The 19,799-nt window shown below is 49.1% G+C and overlaps 1 protein-coding gene across 2 annotated transcripts in view; it reads left to right on the top strand.

Annotated features, from left to right (window-relative positions):
- Positions 1 to 19,799, top strand: part of DAPK2 (death associated protein kinase 2) — a 114,421-nt gene that overhangs the window by 4,849 nt on the left and 89,773 nt on the right. For both annotated transcript variants that reach the window (XM_032417430.1, XM_032417429.1), the window contains exon 2: positions 1,242 to 1,339. In XM_032417430.1, coding sequence (XP_032273321.1) covers positions 1,263 to 1,339 — 77 coding nt within the window. In that variant the 5' untranslated portion in view covers positions 1,242 to 1,262. The remainder of the gene's footprint in view (positions 1 to 1,241; positions 1,340 to 19,799) is intronic.

Genomic DNA, 19,799 nt, shown 5'->3' with positions numbered 1-19,799 from the left:
GGTGGCGTCGTGGTTATAGAGGGCAGCACTGGAGGAAGGAGTGTGAAATGTATACATTCTCGGAGAGTTGGAACAGCTTCAGCCACTTGGCATTGATGAGACGCACCCTTGTGTAATGGTGCCTCCACCCAGCCTGGTGAAAAACAGTCTTTTGGGGCTCATGGGGCCCTGGGTGTGGTTGGTATCTGATTGGCAGGCCGGAGAGAAGTTGCCAGTGCTAGCCAAAATGAGCTCTGAGAGGCCTTTGCTAATGACTCTTGAGAGACACATCCACAGTCATTTGCAGACTGGGCCCTGGGTCCTGCCCCTGTGGTGCTGTCCAGGGTGGCATGTGGCTGTCCCAGGAATGGGTGAGCTTCTTGGGGCAGGGAGATCCCAGGTTAGGATGCAAACAGTCTTCTTCTGGTGGGGTGGTAAACACTCCCCACGGCTTGGGGTTGTCTCTGGCTCTCACTGAGGTGCTCTGGGCAGGCAGTTAGGTCCATTTTATAGATGAGGAATCTGAGGCTCCTCTGACAAGAGATGAGGTCCTAGAGCTAGCTGTGGGCAACGTTGGAAACAGAACCTCCAGCTCCTGACTGCTGGTGCCCACTATAATTTGTCACACCGCTCCTGTCCCTCTTTCCCTTGGGGTGATGAGTGAGAGAGTTTACAAATCAGTTCAGACTCGCAGTTGGGTGGCTCAGCCCCTCAGGGAGCTGAGGTCATGATAATCCCTTACCTTTCTACTGCTTTTTCCAGTTTACAGAATAATTTCATGATTTGCTGTGGTTTTTACAGGATTAACCCCTTTAGCAGATGGGCAAGCTAAGTCTGGCAGTTTAAATGACTTACCCAGGCAATTGGGACTCGAACCCAGAACTTCTGACCCAAAGATGAGCGCTCTCTCTCCTGCCTCACGGCTGCCTCTTTTTCTCACCCGCCCTGAATTTCATGAGAACAAATCGCCGAAGTTGGCCATGGGGCTGTTTCTCTGAACGTGTTCAGGGCAGATCTGAAGAAGTGAGGAGGGCTCCTTTCCTGTCTCTGTAACAGCTTCGAATTGATATAACTCAAATAAGAACCATACATTGTCACTCACTGGTGAGAATAGGCTTGGGCAGGGTAGTTCTCGAGGAACTAAGGCCATGGATTATTGTTAAATTATGAGCTCCTGTGCAGCTGATTACTTTTAGGCCCAGACTCTTAGGCTTACGCCAGTGTTCCCAGCTGTCCTGACCTCAGGTTTCCTCCGGTTTCAGGGCTGTGTGCTCCAGGCCTCAATGAGGAGTCCAAACATGGAGACATTCAAGCAGCAGAAGGTGGAGGACTTTTATGACATTGGAGAGGAGCTGGGCAGGTAAGAGGCTGGGAGAGGTGGAGGGGGTGCCTCTCCCGGGGCACTTTTCGTGTGATCGGGTAGGCACGGGCTTGTCACGGGACTCCTCGGAAGCTTTAAAAACAATCCTGAGGAATTCATCTTCACGTGCTGCTCTGCAAATAGTGGTCTCTGTGGAAATAACAACTTGCCAGCAGAAGGGACTAGAATTCTTGTGCCCTATGTTTTCACTATCGCCTGGCTGACTGACAGTAATGGCGGGTCTAAAGGAGTCTTGTTTCATCTGTTACTTTTCTCACGAAACCCTCCCCAAACTCTGGACTGAGACCTGACCTGTTGGTTTTCTTCTCTGAGTCCCACTTGGGATTCTCCATGGCTCTTGGGATTTTGTTTCATAAGCTCAGCGCCTGAATGGGAGGTGAAGTAATCCTCCTGAAAATGGATTCGCATTGAGTAACAGGCCTCACGAGCCTTGTCATGAAGCTTCCTAGGATCTGAGTTATTGGGTGCATTTCCAGCTTGGCTAAATCCAGAATGCCCCCAGGGATAAATTCTGAGATCTGAAAGTGGTTACTGTGTGGAAAGAAAAGATTTTCCGAAGCTCTCTTCTTGCCTTCCATTTCTAGACTCTGCTAATATTTAGATGGTTTTTTAGTTATTACAGAACACCAGCCCTAGAGTTTGATTCTCACTGTAGTGCCTGAGATTGAAATTCATTTCACTCTCATTTTTCATGTGAGGAAACTGGTCCAAAGAGTTTAAGCAAGTTGCCCGAAGTTGCTCAGCCAGCGAGTGACGTAGCCAAGGTCTGGCCAGTCCAGTTTGTACCTGCACGCCTGTCTGCCTTTTCCAATAAGTACAGCACTTGCATACTCACATGAGCTTACCAGTACACCCAGCCTCACCCCCTCACACCACTAGCAGAGTAAAAACTTGGGGGTTTAAAGCCTTCACTGTATCCATGATGCAAAACAGGAGGCCTTTCCCCTTTGTAGAGCTCTTGGGTTCAGGCCTAATATTTTCTTACTTTTATTCGTTTATTTTATTTTTAATTTTATTACTTTAAAAGATTTATTTATTTGAGAAAGAGAGAGAAAGAGAGAATGTGAGCAGGGGGAGGGGCTGAGGGCGAGGGAGAGAGAGAATCCTCAGGCAGACTCCCCCTGAGTGTGGAGCCCAATGTGAGGCTTGATCCCAGGACCCTGAGATCATGACCTGAGCTGAAATCCAGAGTTGGATGCTCAACCAGCAGAGCCACCCAGGTGCCCCATCTCTTACTTTTATTTTTAAAGACAAAATAGAAAGAGCTTCAAAGCCAGAGGAGCCTTACTTCAAGAAGAGGGTGTGTTACTTCCAGTCCAGGGAGTGCTTGTCCTGGCTCACTGGCTGGCTGGGTGGGGGGAGCGAAGGACTGCAGGAGGGGCAGGAGTCCTCAGCCTTTTGTCTGAGCCGACTGCCACTGGCAATCCAGGGCCTGGCAAAGGTAAAGGAAGAGGACAGGGCCAGAGGCTGAAAGGTGGTCAGTGGGAGTCTGCCTCTGAATGGGAAGCCAGGTGCTTCCAATGTGGTGATACCAGGAGGAAAGTGGCAAGCTCAGGAGCAGACCCTGGCAGGCCCTTCCAATGGCATCTGATTCGGGAGCCTCACCTCAGCCACATCGTATGTGGAGGGGTCTGTGCTAGGTGCTCTGGGCACAAAGATGAACAAGACACGGACAGTTTCTGCCCTCCTGGGGCTCCAGCCCTGCAGTGGGGGCAGCCATGCACATGCCAGGGGCAGAGTTGGAAGGGACCTTGTCGGGGTGGGGGGGCTCTGAAGAAGGAAGTCGAGACCATTTCCTGGGGACTTCACCTATTATTCCTTCTTAGTCCTGTCTCTCCCCAGCTTTGTGTATCAGGGCTATTAGAGCTGGAAGAGGCCTCCTGTTAGCTGGTCCTTCACCTGTGGCAGGGTGGGAGGGTCCGTACCTCACAGACTGGGAGCTTTGGATCACCACCGCCCCCCTACATCTCTAAAGCGCTAATTGGAATAGAATGGGTAAGAGGCTGCAGAGCCCTGAGGCCTTTGGAATGGTTTGGCATCCTAGCATTTGTGGTCTAGGGGCCAGATGAGCTAGAAGGCCTTTAGAGATCCATTCTTCCAGGTTCTTCATCTGAAAACTGAGGAGACTGAGGCTCAGGGAGGAGGGGAAGATCTGGCTGGGAGCCATAAATAGGCTGGAGCTAGAGCCGTCTGCAGACGAGTGCTCCGACTCAGAAGGGACAGTCCTATTTTTCTCCCCTCCCCTCCTTTTCTTCACTTAACACACCATTGAGGAGCTACTGTGTGCCAGCCACTGTCCAAGGCAGTGGTAAACAAATAGACACATTCCTGTCCTTTTGCAGCTTATGATCCAGGGCAATGTCTTTTGGGAGAGAAACAAGACCTCCAGGAATGTGTAGAGCTCAGATTCACCCAGGCTGGGTTCTAGAGCCCAGTCTAGCCACAAAGCACTATAGAAAACTACAATGTGTTTGGATTGGTCAATCCAAAGGTGTTTGGATTGACCTGTCTCAGTCCTTAGGAAAAGGGTTTCCGAGGTGAACTCTGAGGCAAAGGGGCTTTTATTATTTCTTTTTAAATTAAAAACTTTTTCTCTTAAATTATAGAAGTAATGCATGGCAAATGTCATAAAGCTCTGAAGAGTTCAAGTAAAAAGTCAACTCTTCCCACCCTCCCTCCTTGTCTCATGCCCACAGCTGGACTTCGACGATAATTTTCTTCTGTCGCCTTTCAGAACTTTTCTAAGTAAAGCAAGTGTGTACGGACACCCAGATGGGATCACGTGACCATAAGAATCTACAACTTGCTTTTTTCACTTAATGAAATGCATTGACTCTCTTTTTATAGCACTATATAGAGATCTATGAGACTTATTTTGGATGAAAGTTTTTTTTTTTTTAAACATAAAAAACTTAAGGCAAGTTAAGCCAATGAGAGATTAGTAGCCTTAACTCAGCAACTATTTTTATTTCTGAGTTCTACCTTCTCCTTTTTCTTGGGCTGTTTCTCACGCCCACACATTCCCTCCTCTTTTGTGTCTGCTTGAAGCACGTATGCTCAGAGTTAACATTCTCCCGGGTGTTGCACTACTGGGGCAGGCTGGGGAGGCTATGGGGAGCAGGGCAGTGCTCATGGCCCTGGGACTGCCTAGATGAGGCCTATCTCACATTTGTTTGTACCAGGCTGTTAGCTCTTTGAAGGCAGGTTCTCATATTCTGTTTTGTTTTTGTTTTTGTTTTTTTAAAGATTTTATTTATTTATTTGACAGAGAGAGAGAGAGATAGCGAGAGCAGGAACACAAGCAGGGGGAGTGGGAGAGGGAGAAGCAGGCTTCCCACTGAGCAGAGAGCCCGATGCAGGGCTCGATCCCAGGACCCTGAGATCATGACCTGAGCTGAAGGCAGACGCTTAACGACTGAGCCACCCAGGCGCCCCTCTTATTTTGTTTTTTGTTTGTTTGTTTAAGTTTGTATTTAAATTCCAGTTAGTTAACAGCCAGTGTAATATTAGTTTCAGGCGTACAATGTAGTGTATTCAATGCCTCCATGCAACACCCGGGGCTTATCGCGACAAACGCCCCCCATCGCCTGTCCCACCCCTCGCCTCCCCTCCCCCCCTCCTCTAGGCTCTTATTTTTTTTTTTTTTTTAAAGATTTTATTTATTTATTTGAGAGAGAGAATGAGATACAGAGAGCATGAGAGGGGGGAGGGTCAGAGGGAGAAGCAGACTCCCTGCCGAGCAGGGAGCCCGATGTGGGACTCGATCCCGGGACTCCAGGATCATGACCTGAGCCGAAGGCAGTCGCTTAACCAACTGAGCCACCCAGGCGCCCCCTAGGCTCTTATTTTGAGAATCACTATAGGACTGAGACAGAGGCCAGAGGGCCCAACAACTTCTGTGATGTCTCCTTGCTCTTTCCTTCAAGGTCTAGGTCAAATGCTGTCTCCCCGGCAAAGCCTGACCCACCCCATCCTACTCTACCCCTTCTGTATATTTAATTACCCCTTATTCTGAGAAGAACCATGAGAGACGATGGACTCTGAAAAACAAACTGAGGGTTCTAGAGGGGAGGGGGTTGGGAGGATGGGTTAGCCTGGTGATGGGTATTGAGGAGGGCACGTTCTGCATGGAGCACTGGGTGTTATGCACAAACAATGAATCATGGAACACTATATCTAAAACTAATGATGTAATGTATGGGGATTAACATAACAATAAAAAAAAAAATTAAAAAAAAAAAAAAAATAATTACCCCTTATTCTGGACCCACATCCCTATTAAATGCTCAGGTCATCCTACTTTATGTTACCTGAAAGGGTTCCCCTGGTCATCCCCCCACTGAGGATTCCTCCGGGCGGGGCTTCCCTCTACAGTGTCCAGAGAGGGCTTTTTACACTTGAGAAGTGCTCCGCTCCCACAGATACCCATCAGTGAGCTGCAGCACTGTCTGGAACCTGCCCTGAGTTAAATCTGAGGCAGAAGACCTCAGCCAAGCCCCCCAGTACCCATAGGCCTTGAAATCCATGAATGTCCAGGATTTTGCAAACACTAAGAGGAGAACAAAATGCAATAATTACTTCCATTTCCTGGTCACACATCATTATATTTAATCCTTGTCATAGCCTGTGAAGCACTTACTACCCCATTTTACAGATGGAGAAACTCAGTCTCCCAACTGTTAGGTACCTGGCTCAAGGAATTCAGATCTTCCTCATCAAGGAGAAGCCAACTGGGAAATTCACTCCGTGCAGCACAGTACATCTCAGAGAAAGTCAGAAATAGAAGCCAGAAACTTTGCTTGCTGGGCAGAGCCCTGTCTGCTGCCCTGGGCTGGGATTTTTGTCCCTCTCTGATCATATACATGCTTATATTTCCTGTTGCTGGGAAGGCGTACGTGGCTCACGTGTGTTAAGAATCTTCTGCGCTCCCGTCAGTGTCTGTGCCGAGTACTTCTCATCCTTCCAGAACATGAGCTGGGTCACATTCCCACGTCACAGATGAGGAAACTGAGGTGCAGAGAAGTTTTACAGTGGACTCTTGTCCCTCGTGCCAAAAGGCTTTCCTGCCACTAACACCAAGCTTGTCTTCTTCAGGCCCAGGAAGCTCTCAGCGTGGTGTTAGTGGTAAGGTAGTCTTTTGGGCCGTAGCTGTACCCTGAGCAAGCCAGTGGTTTCTGAAAGATGAGTGGGGTGTGTGGAGGCGTACGTTCACGTCTATATTCTAGGTCATTATCACAGTCCAGTGACCCTTCCTGGGCACCCACTGGTGATGGGCACCATGATGGATGCAGGACACTTGGGCCTCAGGCCTTGCCCCAGAAGAGCTTGGCTCATTTGGGGCACAAGGCTGCTCTCCTCAAATGAAATGAGATGGAACAGGCCACGAGCTAATAGGGGGACCCCAAAAACATATGCCAGTTGTTCAGAGGAGGAAATCATCACCCTATATAGGCAGCTCCTCACATTCTAATCCAGGAGATGGCAGAGAACCACCCCAAGGTTAGGGCTACGCCAGGGACTGAGGAGCCGCAGGCCTGGGCTTGGGCAAGAGGACACATGGTGGGGGTGGAAGGGTGGGGCTGCCAGGAGGACAGGAGACCGCAGAGGGCCCTGGATGACAGAGGCCATGGAAGAAGGAGGGAGGCGCTTTCATCACTCATTGTTAGGAAGACAAAGCACAAAGCCACTCAAACAAAGTGGTTGCATTGCCCACGCTTCCGTCAGAAGCTGGCACACGGGGCAAATCGCTTGCCCTGTGGGGTAGGTCTCATTGAGCTCAGTTTGCATTAGGAAAACTGTAAGAGCTGGGGGGGAGGTACTTATGTGGGGTGTCACTAAAACCATTATATACCTATATCTACAGAGTACACTCTCTTTTCTACTTCATCGCCAGTACAGGTATTTGTGTTGTGTTGTTTTCGACTTGACGTTGTTTTATTTACACCGTTCCATGTATCCTGAGTCCGTAGAACTTAAACATTTTTTGTTTCAAAATAATTTCAAATTTAATAAGAAAGTTTTCTGAATAACAGAACTCCTATATATCCTTTATTCAGATGCACCAATTTTAACATTTTGTCCCCTCCTCCCTTCTTCCCTCCCCCTCTCTCCTCCTCCTCCCCCTGCTCCTCTCCCTTCTTTCTCCTTCCTTTCTGTCTGTCTGACCATCTATTATTGCTTCTGAACCATTTGAAAGTAGGTTGCAGACATTATGCCTCTTTATCCCTTACTACTTGATTATGCATCTCCTAAGGGCTTGACTGTTCTCTTCCATATCTACAGAACAGTTTTCAGCTTCAGGACATTTAACTCCGATATAATATTTTTCTCTACGCTAGCACCGTCATTCTAATTTTGTCAATTATTCCATTAGTGTTCTTTTTGTTTGTTTTTTGTTTTTTAAGATTTTATTTATTTATTTGAGAGAGAGTGGGAGAGAGCACAAGCAGGGTGGGTGGGTAGAGGGAGAGGGAGAAGCAGACTCCCCCTGAGCCGGGAGCCCGATGTGAGACTCGATCCTAGGACCCTGGGATCATGACCTGAGCTGAAGGCAGACGCTTAACCAACTGCGCCACCCAGGCGCCCTCCATTAGTGTTCTTTATGGCCATTTTCTCCCTGCAGAACAAGATCTGGTGCAGATCATATGCTGTGTTTCGTTGTCATATCTCTCTAGTCTCCTTTAATCTGGAATGGTGCCTCAGCTTCTCTTGGACTGTCATGACACCGATATTTTTGTTTGTTTTTTTTTTTTAAATTTTATTTATTTATTTATTTATTTATTTATTTATTAGAGAGTGAGCAGGAGAGAAACAGCATGAGAGGGGAGAGGGTCAGAGGGAGAAGCAGGCTCCCCGCTGAGCCGGGAGCCCGATGTGGGACTCGATCCCAGGACCCTGGGATCATGACCTGAGCTGAAGGCAGTTGCTTAACCAACTGAGCCACCCAGGCGCCCGACACCGATATTTTTGAAGAATGCTAGCCTTTAAAAAGAAATACAGTACAGTCCATATACATTTGTTAACGTCATAGCCTTCTGCCATAGAGACGTTGCCAGTGTACTCAAGTTCCCCCTGTTGTTTCTCACTACTAAAAATAAATGTTTTTGTGGACATATTTGTTTAATTTCCTCTCTGCATTACTTCTGCTGGGCGTATTCCCAGAGGTGGAATACCGGGTCGAAGGTTATGACTGATTTGTGTAATGGTTTAAAGTAGATACTCAGTTTACCAGGTCACCAGGAGGTGCTTATTTCCGTGTGGCTTTGTCAATATGCTTTCATTGTTTTGTTTTGTTTTTTTTAAAGATTTTATTTATTTATTTGACAGAAAGAGAGAGATAGCGAGAGCAGGAACAGAAGCAGGGGGAGCAGGGGAGGGAGAAGCAGGCTTCCGGCTGAGCAGGGAGCCCGATGTGGGGCTCGATCCCAGGACCCTGGGATCATGACCTGAGCCGAAGGCAGACGCCTAAACAACTGAGCCACCCAGGCGCCCCGCCTTCATTGTTTTTGTGTGCTTTTGGTACTTGGAGTTTTGTAAAGATACATTTGTGTTTTCACAGTGGGGACATTTAAAGTGATGGAGGTCTTCTGTGCTTCTCCCTTAGTTCCAAACTTTATTTCTCTCTGTGACTTTGCCCTCCTTTGTGGTGTTTACTTTTCATTACCTTTCCAGTCATTGGATAATTTGAAGTTTTGAGAGCAACAGAAGGCAGGTAAGGCAAATATAATCATTCCCATTTTATAACTGAAGCAAAGGAGGCTCGGGGAATGTACCTGACCCAGCCTTGCCGGGACCACAGGGTTTGGCCTCCCTCCCCTCAGGGGCAGAAAGGACACAAGGTCTTTGGGAGACCACGGAACTCCAGCAGAAGGTTCCACGTCTTTGTCCGTACTTTTAGAAGCTGGCCCGGAAGGTGTCTCTAAGAAAGCTTTCTGAGAGCTCTGGGAGAGGAGTTACCTGGGGAGGGGACTGCTTTTAGGGCAGAGGAGAGGAGAGTGGGGTTTCCCTGTACTTCTTGCTGAGGAAATGCACGCGAAGGGGAAGAGGTGAGGCTAGTGGTAGGAGTTTGGGCCTGAGGTACCCATCACCTTAGCTGCAGTAAAGCAGCCCAGGCTCTGGCAGTGCAGGTCGGAGGTCGTGGGAGACCCTGAAACTTCTAGATCTTCCCACAGAGCTGATGGCTATGGCCTTCGGTGTCTCTTGGGGAGATTGCCCCAGACTCCCCAGCAGCCTTCACCAGGCTTTAGAGCCCAAGAACTTTAATCTGCAAGGGCTCCTACACTGTCTAGTCGAGGGGACGGAAAACTATAGCCCTCCAGCCACATCTGGCCCGCCACCTGTTTGAGTGGCCCTGGAGCTATGAATGGGTTTTACCCATGAACAGTTCCAACAGATTTGATGAGAGGGAACACTGACTTTGGACCCCAGGTAAGCAAAATGTTATCTCACCCCCCCCCCCACCAAGTGTTCCATTCTTCTCCTTGGAAGATCTGTATTACAAAAAACACACAAAACAAAAATAAAATAAAGCTCCTTATTATATTTTGAATTTCATCAACTAAAAATCTGTGGTGATTTTTGTTTTCTTCCTCATTATATACATACCTTGATTTTGCTTCTTGGTCAGCAGTGCACAAACTGTTTACTCTCTGGCTCTTTGTGGAAAAACGTGACCACTCCTGGTTGACTTCAGTAGAGTTTACTATTTAAGCAACAAAACTTGTAAAAAGTGGATTATTATGGGGTGAGGGACAGGATGTAAACCGATCAAAGTGAAGGGGCCGTTACGGAAAAGGAGGAAGAAGGGGTGAGCAGAGGTCCACCTGCTCCCCATCCCTGCCCTCTCTCTCTCAGAGCCTGTGAGGAACCTCCGAGAAGGCAGTTTTAGAGCCACAGTCTAACTAGGTTAAGCCTGTCCTCTTCAGAGAGTGCTGGGGTGGGCAGGAGGGAAAGGAGCTCTGACTATTAGGGATTGAGTGTCTTCTCTAAATCTGGTCCTGCTCTAGCCACAGGGGTTCATTACCTGGTTTAATCCTCTTGCAGCCTATGTGGTGATAGGTCTTTCTCCCATTTTGCAGATGAGGAAGCTGGAGTTTAGTGAGCTTGGCTGACTTGCCAGCTAGGATTTAAGCCCAGGACTCTGATTCCTGGTCCAGTGCTCCCTTTGAGGTACCAAGTTGCCCAGAATTTTCTTTCTGCCTGAGACCCTCAGGTCCCCTCCACAGAACAAGGAGGGCGGTTGGCACAGTTTCCTGCTCTTGGTGGGCTATTGGAGGAGGTCTGCTGAGAGCCTAGTTGTCCTGCCCCTGGTGTACCTCTAGGGCTAGACTGCCTCCCTGCTCATCCCTGCCCTTGGTGGCCAGCATCTAATCCTGAGGCCTCAGGACCCTAATCTTGAATCCTGAGCTGTTAGCCCCTGGCGTCCTAGGCACAGGGCCTGGAGGGTGAGGAAATACCCTTCCCCCCTCGGGGTGAGGTTAAGTTGGCACCCTGGGGCAGGACCCACAAGCTAAAGGGGGAACGTTAGCTACAGTGTGATTCTAGGAGGCAAAGCATTCCTACCAGTCTTTTGGAGGGGACCCCCAGTTCTCTCCCATCTGTCCCCCTTCCCAGCTGAGAAGACAGGGCAGAGGGGAGAAGGGCAGCTGAGGGATGTCGGCAGGAGGACGGGCTCAGGGCAGGAGACTGACGAGCCCTAGCCTGGCAGGGACTATTCTGGGTGCTAGAGCCACCAGGCCCAGGTTTGATTTTGACTCTGCTACTGTGAGCTTTTAGAACTCGGGCAGCTTCACTCTCGTAGGCTCTGTTTCTTCATCCTAAGATGGTCCCCGTCTCATAAGATTGTTGAAATACCACATGTGGAATCTGAGTCTCTTCATGTTTTCCAGCTTTCTGGGGTCCCGTTCTTTAATGTCCAAATAAGAATAAGAGCATTCCATTGCAGGGCAACCAGAAGTCCTCTTCCTAATCCAGCCTTTCTGGCTCTCCCCAGGGAGTACTCACATCCTCCTCCACATCTCAGGGCCTTGGGCTTGGGGGCCCCTTCCTCCTTTGAGACAAAGCTGGGCTCCCTCTGTGACCTTGTCTCACGCATGGACTCGGGCCCATTTCTGAGTGCCTTCCCTCACCACCAAGATTGGTTGCAGGGTACGCTGACTTTCTCATGAGCTTCTTATGAGAGGAATTTCTGCACAGAGATGGCTTAAAGCATGGTAGCAGACCCCTCAGCTCCTTTGACTCCTGACCTCTGCCATGATGCTGGGGCCTTCCAGGACCCCACCCCAGGCCCCAAGTCTGCTACCATCCTTCATACTTACTACCCAAGGGAGACTCTTTTTCCTTCAGATATAGCCAGGCTAGCTCCTTGTTGTGGCAGCCTGTCCCTAGTGGACCCTGGCTTTTATATCCTGAATCAAAGGCCCTTTAAAGTTTTTCCCAGACAAAAGCCATCTCTGACCTGTACCCACCTTGCCCCCATGATGGAGTCTTCTTCTCCCTTAGTACATGGTGACAGCTCTGAGCAGCTTTCAAAATACCACTTTCCCCATTCCTGCCATAGATGTAAGGGCGTAGCTTGGCCTTTGGGAAGTGCCCAGCAAATGGTCACAGATATGGACATCATTTTGCTAAAAGCCTGGCAGTCCGTTGTTTTGAAGGGCTTATGGGGAGGAGCTGGGTTGGGCAGCTTCTCTGTTACCTTATTTGTTCATGAGACTCCTGACGGAGCAAGTCTCTGTATTATCCTCTCCTGGCTGTGTTAATCTTACCTTTTTGCCTTCGCTCACACTAGACCCCTGCTGAGATGCCGCCCTCCCCGCCCCCTCCGCCCTCCCCGCCCCCTCCGCCCTCCCCTCCTCCTCCGCCCTCCCCTCCCAACCCCGGCTTGTGCGTACTATCTCCTGTACTCAACATTCCTTTCTTTCTTTTTTTTTTTTAAGATTTTATTTATTTATTTGACAGAGAGAGACACAGCGAGAGAGGGAACACAAGCAGGGGGAGTGGGAGAGGGAGAAGCAGGCTTCCCGCCGAGCAGGGAGCCCGATGCGGGGCTCGATTCCAGGACCCTGAGATCATGACCTGAGCCGAAGGCAGATGCCTAACGACTGAGCCACCCAGGTGCCCCAATCAACATTCCTTTCTTGCTAGAACTACTCTCTTCCCTCTCCCCTACCCCCTGCCCCTCACCGCCCCCTACGCAGTACAGTGGAGCTGGGCTGGTCCTTGTGCAGGGGTAGCCCCCGATTGACCCCAAAGCGACCCACTCATTGGCTAGCTGGTATCCTATGAGATGGCTGGGCTACAACCGCCCTGCCCACTAGGAGCAGCGATACTTAGCTAAACGCCCATTAAATGGCCTCTCTCTGAGACTTGACTTGTGCGGAGGGAATGGAGCAGCCGCTGAGGAGCTACTGATTCCACGAGCTAATCCCTTTATGGCCTCTAGCTTCACTTCCGATTCCTGCGTGGATCCTTCCAGTGACTACCTTTCCCTCAAAGAGCTCGAGTAGCAGGCTTTCCCTGCGTTACCTACTCTCACCCGTGCATGGAGCCTTGCTCCAGCCGCTTCCTCTCGGGAGCCTGCCCAGACTAATGCAGGCATGTTGACTGCAGGCTGGATTGGGAGTGTCTACGTTCCCACAACACATGTGGCGACCCTTGTCATTATTTGCCCACGAGTCTGCATTCACCGAGTTTTGCACAGCCCCTTGACGAAAAGTTGCCCCAAAGCAGCTCATAGTCCCGTGAGTTTTCTGATCACAGGATCTGGAGGCCATTCTGTTTTATTTCCTAGTGCCTCACACAGTGATTGGCACATGGTAGGTGCACCATAAACGTTCAGATGAGTTCTGGTTTCAGTTGGCTCCGCTCTGTAGTCTGGCTTTGCACCGTGACCTTAGCCACGTTTCTCCTCTTCTCTGGTCCCCAGTCCCTTTTTTCCAGTTTAGAACATGGCTACCTCCATGGCCTGGCACAGCTGGTGAAGGTTTTGGGAGGTAGGAGCTAAGTGGGGCACTAAAGGGTGGTTGAAATTCGGATAGGCTGAGTAGGGAGGGTGGGCATTCCAGATAAACATAGATATAGAGCCTCCCAAAGGGACAAGAACATGCAACGTATGTTTGCAGGGAGTGGGTCCCCTGGAAACTAGATGACCGGTTCTGGCCGGAGAGCCATGGGCAAGCCCAGGGTAGCAAACACAGGATGGACAAAAATCTAAGCTAGCCGATTTAATGGTATTGGTCACAAGGGTGGGTGGGGTGGGGAAGGAGGGGAAGGTAGGACTATGGATGATCCAACAGTTTTTTATTTATACTTTTCTATACCTCCTAAAAAAACATTTAATATGTAGTTCTTATGTTATAGGGAAGGTATTGCTTTTTAAGTATTTCATGCTCAGAGGTTTGGACTTTTTGCTGGTTTTAAACTGGAAGAGAGGTTCATGGGACCGGATGGAGAAAGGGACATGGGAGTCAGGCTAATTCACTCTTTAGGGATCTTGTCTGTTAGGTGAAGTGACACGTACTTGTATGTATTCTAGCTCAAGTCCTGATTCCAGCTAATGCTGGCTTTAGGAAGCTCTTCCTGAATAAGAGCTTCCCAAAATAAGTCTGGAAAACCTTTGCCTAGGACTTGGAAGAACATGACCATTAACTGAGAATGGAACTTAAACTGTTAATGGCAGCAGGTGCTCATTTAGTGATGACAGTGTTGTGCCTTTTCTGTCGTCTCTGTCAGACTGCCCCGTAGCCAGATGTTAACTGGCACTTGGATGGTTCCTCTCGTAAAGCTGCACTCTTGTGCCCACGGGTATATAGCTCTGATTTATCTGCCTTACCTTTCCATTGACACTTTATCTGCCTTACCTTTCCCTGACTCTTTGCAGGGAAAGTGATTCAGGACTATGTCGAAGCCATGTCTTCCCTATAGTCTGTCAGACACGGAGTCAGGAATAAGTGGCTGGCTGATTAAACTGAAGGATGTAGGGCACCTGGGTGCCTCAGTTGGTTAAGCGTCTGCCTTCAGCTCAGGTCATGGTCCCAGGGTCCTGGCATTGAGCCCCGCATCGCGCTCCCTGCTCGGCGGAGAGCCTGCTTCTCCCTCTCCCACTCCCCCTGCTTGTGTTCCCTCTCTCGCTGTCTCTGTCTCTGTCAAATAAATAAAATCTTTAAAACAAAACAAAAAAATAAACTGAAGGATGTGGTTGACTTAGCTCCATTGTTTTGCTTACTCGCCAAAACTTACCTCTCAGTGCTTCCCAAATTTTCTCTACTCTAGCTGCTATGCCCCTTGTCCAAGCCTTTTATTTTTACATTTTTTGTAAGTTTTAATTCCATTTAGTTAACATACAGTGTGATATTAGTTTCAGGTGTACAGTATAGTGATTCAACAATTCTATATATCACCCGGTGCTCATCACAACAAGTGCACTCCTTAATCCCATCCCCTATTTCACCCATCCCCCACCCCCTCCCCTCTGGTAACCATCAGTGTGTTCTCAATAATTAAGAGCCGGTTTCTTGATTTATTTCTCTCTCTCTCTTTTCCCCTTTGCTCCTTTGTTTTGTTTCTTAAATTCCACATATGGGTGAAATCATATGGTATTTGTCTTTCTCTGACTTATTTCACTTAGCATTATACTCTCTAGCTCCATCCACATCATTGCAAATGGCAAGATTTCATTCTTTTTTATGGCTGAATAATATTCCACTGTATATATATACCACATCTTCTTATCTATTCATCTGTCAATGTACACTTGGGCTGCTTCTGTATCTTGGCTATTGTAGATAATGCTGCTATAAACATCGGGATGCATGTATCGCTTTGAGTTAGTGTTTTTGTATTTTTGGGGTAAATACCCAGTAGTGTGATTGCTGGATCTAGGGTAGTTCTCTTTTTAACTTTTTGAGAAACCTCCATACTGTTTTCAAGAGTGACTGCCCCAGTTTGCATGCCCATCAACAGTGCACAAATGTTCCTTTTTCTCTGCATCCTTACTAACACTTGTTGTTTCTTGTGTCCAAGCCTTTTTTTTTTAATTTTTAAAAAATTTTAAAAGATTTTTAAGAATTTATTTATTTTAGGGAGAGAGAGAGAGCAGGGGGAGGGGCAGAGAGAGAATCTCAAGCACACTCCCTACTGAGCATGGAGCCCTACTCAGGGCTCGATCCCATGACCCCGAGATCACAACCTGAGCCGAAACCAAGAGTCAGATGCGGGGCGCCTGGGTGGCTCAGTCAGTTAAGCGTCTGCCTTCAGCTCGGGTCATGATCCCAGGGTCCTGGGATTGAGCCCTGCATCGGGCTCCCTGCTCAGCAGGAAGGCTGCTTCTCCCTCTGCCTGCCACTTCCCCTGCTTGTGCTCTCTCTCTCTCTGTCAAATAAATAAATAAAATATTAAAAAACAAAAAAAAGAGTCATATGCTTAACCAACTGAGCCACCCAGACATCCCCTTGTCCAAGCCTGTTAATGAGAGGTTCTTTTTTTCCTTCGGAGCACCTTCTCTCTCATCTCCTTCTTCTCTTCCCCTAGTTCTTCTCAGTCCTCAAGTCCAGTGAAAATACCTCCTATTACTCTGCAGCCTTCCATGGTACCTCCCCCAGCCTCGTCCATCTCTCCAACTTCGAGGAGTCGTAGCCCTTAGAGTCTGTGCCTCGTACATAATTGCTCTGAAGTGGAAGGCTTCCTGGAGGTTCATTCTGTATCCCAAGCCAGACTGTGAACACCTTGAGGACAGGGGCCAAGGTGTATCTTTCTTAGTGTTCCCAGCACCTCTCGCATGGGGCGAGTCCACAGAAGACAGTCAACAAACACAGGGGCTGGTGCAACCATAACCCGCGCTCAGCCAGCGCTGAGCCCCAAGGGCTTGAGTTTGCTTCTACAAGCCCAAGAGAAGGTAGAAATGCAGCATCATTTTCCTCACAGCCCTGCTCACACGACCTTCTTTGTTTTCTTGCCTGGAGGGGGCGGAGCAGGAGAGCAGGCCAAGTGTGCAGAGCTGTTTGACATCCCAGCATCTGTACAGAATGTTCGCTTGTTCTCCCTCTCGGGGGCCCGAATGGCCCCACAGCACAGCTTCTTCCTGCATTGGGGTTAGCCTGGTGGCCTCTGTCCGGCTCGTGCTTCTCCAGGACGTGGCGCAGCCGAGTTCTGCCAACCCAAGCGGGGTGTCTAATTCCAGGGAGAGAAGGTGCTGGTACTTCCCCTTGTGGGGGTACCAATCTCAACTGAGGAGATGAGGAGGAGCCCTGTCGCCGTAGAAGTTCCAGATCCGGGCTGTGGCCTTCTTGGGGCTGAGGGTAAGAGAAGTAGAAAGCCTCATTTGTGGCGTCCGAGCCAATAGCCCTGGACTTAGAGTAGAGAACTTGATTCAAGTTCCACTCTGGCCACTAAGATGTTGTACCTTGGACAAGGCAGTTTTCCTCTCTGGGCCATGGAGCATGTTGGTGGTGCGACAGGGACCTGAATGCAGGTCTCTTCGCTCCAGGTCCTTTGCTTTCTCTACTGCTGCACAGAAACACTTACTCCTTTCAGTACCGGAGGCGCTCTCAGGAATGGGGGCTTTCTTCCAGAGGTGCACTGTCAGGGATCTACCCCCAAACCATGACCCTCCCACATCTCCTTCCTGTAGGTATTTCCCTTTAAGCCTCCAACTCCCTTGGGGCTACTGGACAGTCTGTCTCCTTCAACAGCTGCAGGGAGATCCTTCCCAGAGGAGGCAGGGACAGGGGAACTGCTTGGGTGAAGCCAGCAATGCCTTCCCACAGCTGGACTCAATAGCAGTTTGTCATACGAATGCATGAATGATGCATGAATGAATGAATTCCAGCAGGAGACAGGAGAATTGATGATGCCATGATGTTACCTTAATCATCACTGTAGGATAGGAGACCAGGACACTCTTGGGAAGACGACCCCCCCCAACCCCCACCCCGTGAAATGGACTATCTCAGAGAAGCACCTGCTCACCTGGAAACAAGAGGCCTAATAAAATGCTGTTCTCCGTGTTGAGGCATTCAACGAGAGGACAATAAGAGAGAGTGCTGGTATGGAGTGGAGGGGTCCAGGCTTTGGTTCTAGAGCTGCATGTGCTTAGACAAGTCCTTTCCCCCACATGGCCTCAATTTTCCCATCTCCAATACATATATATTTTAAGATTTATTTATTGACTTGAGAGAGAAAGTGTGTGCATAAGAGGAGGGGCAGAGGGAAAGGGAGGGAGACTCCCAAGCAGACTCCCCGCTGAGCGTGGAGCCCAATGTGGGGCTTATTCCCATGACCCTGATATCACGACCTGAGCCAAAACCAAGAGTTGGACGCTCAACCCACTAGGCCACCCAGGCGCTCCTCCCCCAAGGGGTGGAGGCCGGGCTGGAGGCCACGTGCTCGGCTGGTGCAGGAGTCACTTACCTGGCGCTGCGGCCCGTGGCGCAGGAGGGCATCTGGGGCCACTGGGATGCTGCTGCTGAGATTAGACAGGGACGTTTGGCACTGAGGCCATGCCCAGGGCCTGTTTTAGCAACACGGCTAGTAAATATTGACCCTGTGACACGAAAATGGAAAGCAGAGATGACTACGTTAACTCACTCAGAGGGTCAGAGCTCACCAAGTCCTGATAAGACGTCCTGTAGTTTTGCAATGTGGAGGTGTGTCACTAAGAAATAAGTTGTTTAGGGGTGGGGAGAAGGGAAAACAGGACAAGGAAGCCTTCGTGAGTAGTCTACTGCTGCTCTTCTGTGGACACTGGCTGGCCTATGTATTCATCTGTTCACTTTTTTTTTTTTTTTTTAAGGTTTTATTTATTTGTCAGAGCGAGAGAGAGCGCAAGCAGGGGGAGCGGCAGACAGAGGGAGAGGGAGAAGCAGGCTCCCCGCTGAGCAGGGAGCCCGATGTGGGACTTGATCCCAGGACCCTGAGATCATGACCTGAGCCGAAGGCAGCCGCTTAACCGACTGAGCCCCCCAGGCGTCCCTCATCTGTTCACTTTTAAATGAATGGATACTTACATCCTTGAGGCGCATAGAGAAAAGAATGCAAGGAAATGCACCAAAACATCCCCCACGACACTCTCCAGAGATGGCCAAATTGTCACTTGTTTGGATTTTTCATATACTTTTCCTATTTTCCACAGTGCCTGCAACGATCACATATTACTTTTATAATTACAAAAGGGCAATTTGTTAGAAATAAATGATTTTTCTGTGACGAGTCTGAAGGAAATTTCTGAAATCTCCCAAGTACCTCAGACCTTTGTGTTTTGCCTGCTGAACATTGTGTAGGAACACGGTCATCAAGAGAAAAGTCCATATGGGAGAAGCTACTTTTCTGAATAAACCCTGATCTGAGCTTGTTTCCTTATTGATTTGTGCCCACGAAAGCAGAATGGGGTGGGAAAAATTCCAGTCTTTTGAGATTTCAGGATTTTTTTTTTTTTTCTAAGTTAGCAAACACTTAACTGCTTTGAGTGCTTTCTGTTTGCCAGCTCCGTATACCACAGAGGCGAGGCCTGGCTTGGCCCAGAACTGGCAGGTCTGAGCACAGGACACTCTGCTAAATGGTTACATGGGAGCCGAAGGTGGCAGGGGTCAGGTCTGGAGGGAATAGGCCTTAGAATTTGCAGCATTGGGGTGGCAGTGCCATTTGCCATCATTATAATAACTATTGCTAATTCAGCACCAATCATATACCAGGAGCCTCCCGTGTACGATTACTGATCATCACAAAACTGTGTGATAGGCATTAGCTAGCTACCTTTTAGGGGTGAGGAAACCAGGGCCAGGAGAGTCAGAGGCAGGCCTGGATTCAAACCCACGTCTGCCTGACTGCCTCGAATGTGCTCTTCCCACCATGCCAGGCTGCCTCTCAAGCGATTTAGGGTTTTGCACTAGAGAACGGAACTTCCAAAGAGAACATGAGCTCACAAACAAGATGCATGCGGCCTTTACCCAGGACTGAGGGTCTTGGGAGGAAGAGGCAGCCCCAAGTGTAAACATGGGCAAGTAGCTACAGGGAGGATCCTGGTGCGTCAGCCCTGATCCCAGGACTGGGTGTGTCTGCCCTCCTCGGCCCTGGAGTGATCCAAAGGGGCCGGTAGGGCCATGAGAACCGAGGGATAGGTAGACCTCCTTTGAGGTTACTTCTGGCCGGTCCAGAGGGCCTTTTATCTGCAGACTGCTTGTGAGATGGAGGGCGGGAGGATTTGTTGGGGAGAAAGGAGTTGGAGCTCGAAGTTGTGGCATCAAGGCCTGTGGGTGAGGAGGAATTGGTCTCTGGGTCTTCTTTTTTTTTTTTAAGAGGTTTTTTATTGTTATGTTAATCACCATACATTACATCATTAGTTTTAGATGTAGCGTTCCATGATTCATTGTTTGCGTATAACACCCAGTGCTCCATGCAGAACGTGCCCTGTTTAATACCCATCACCAGGCTAACCCATCCCCCC

Source organism: Phoca vitulina, unplaced genomic scaffold (assembly GCF_004348235.1).
Source record: "Phoca vitulina isolate PV1807 unplaced genomic scaffold, GSC_HSeal_1.0 scaffold20, whole genome shotgun sequence".
Lineage (NCBI taxonomy): Eukaryota > Metazoa > Chordata > Mammalia > Carnivora > Phocidae > Phoca > Phoca vitulina.
This window is presented reverse-complemented; position numbering and strand designations above follow the sequence as displayed.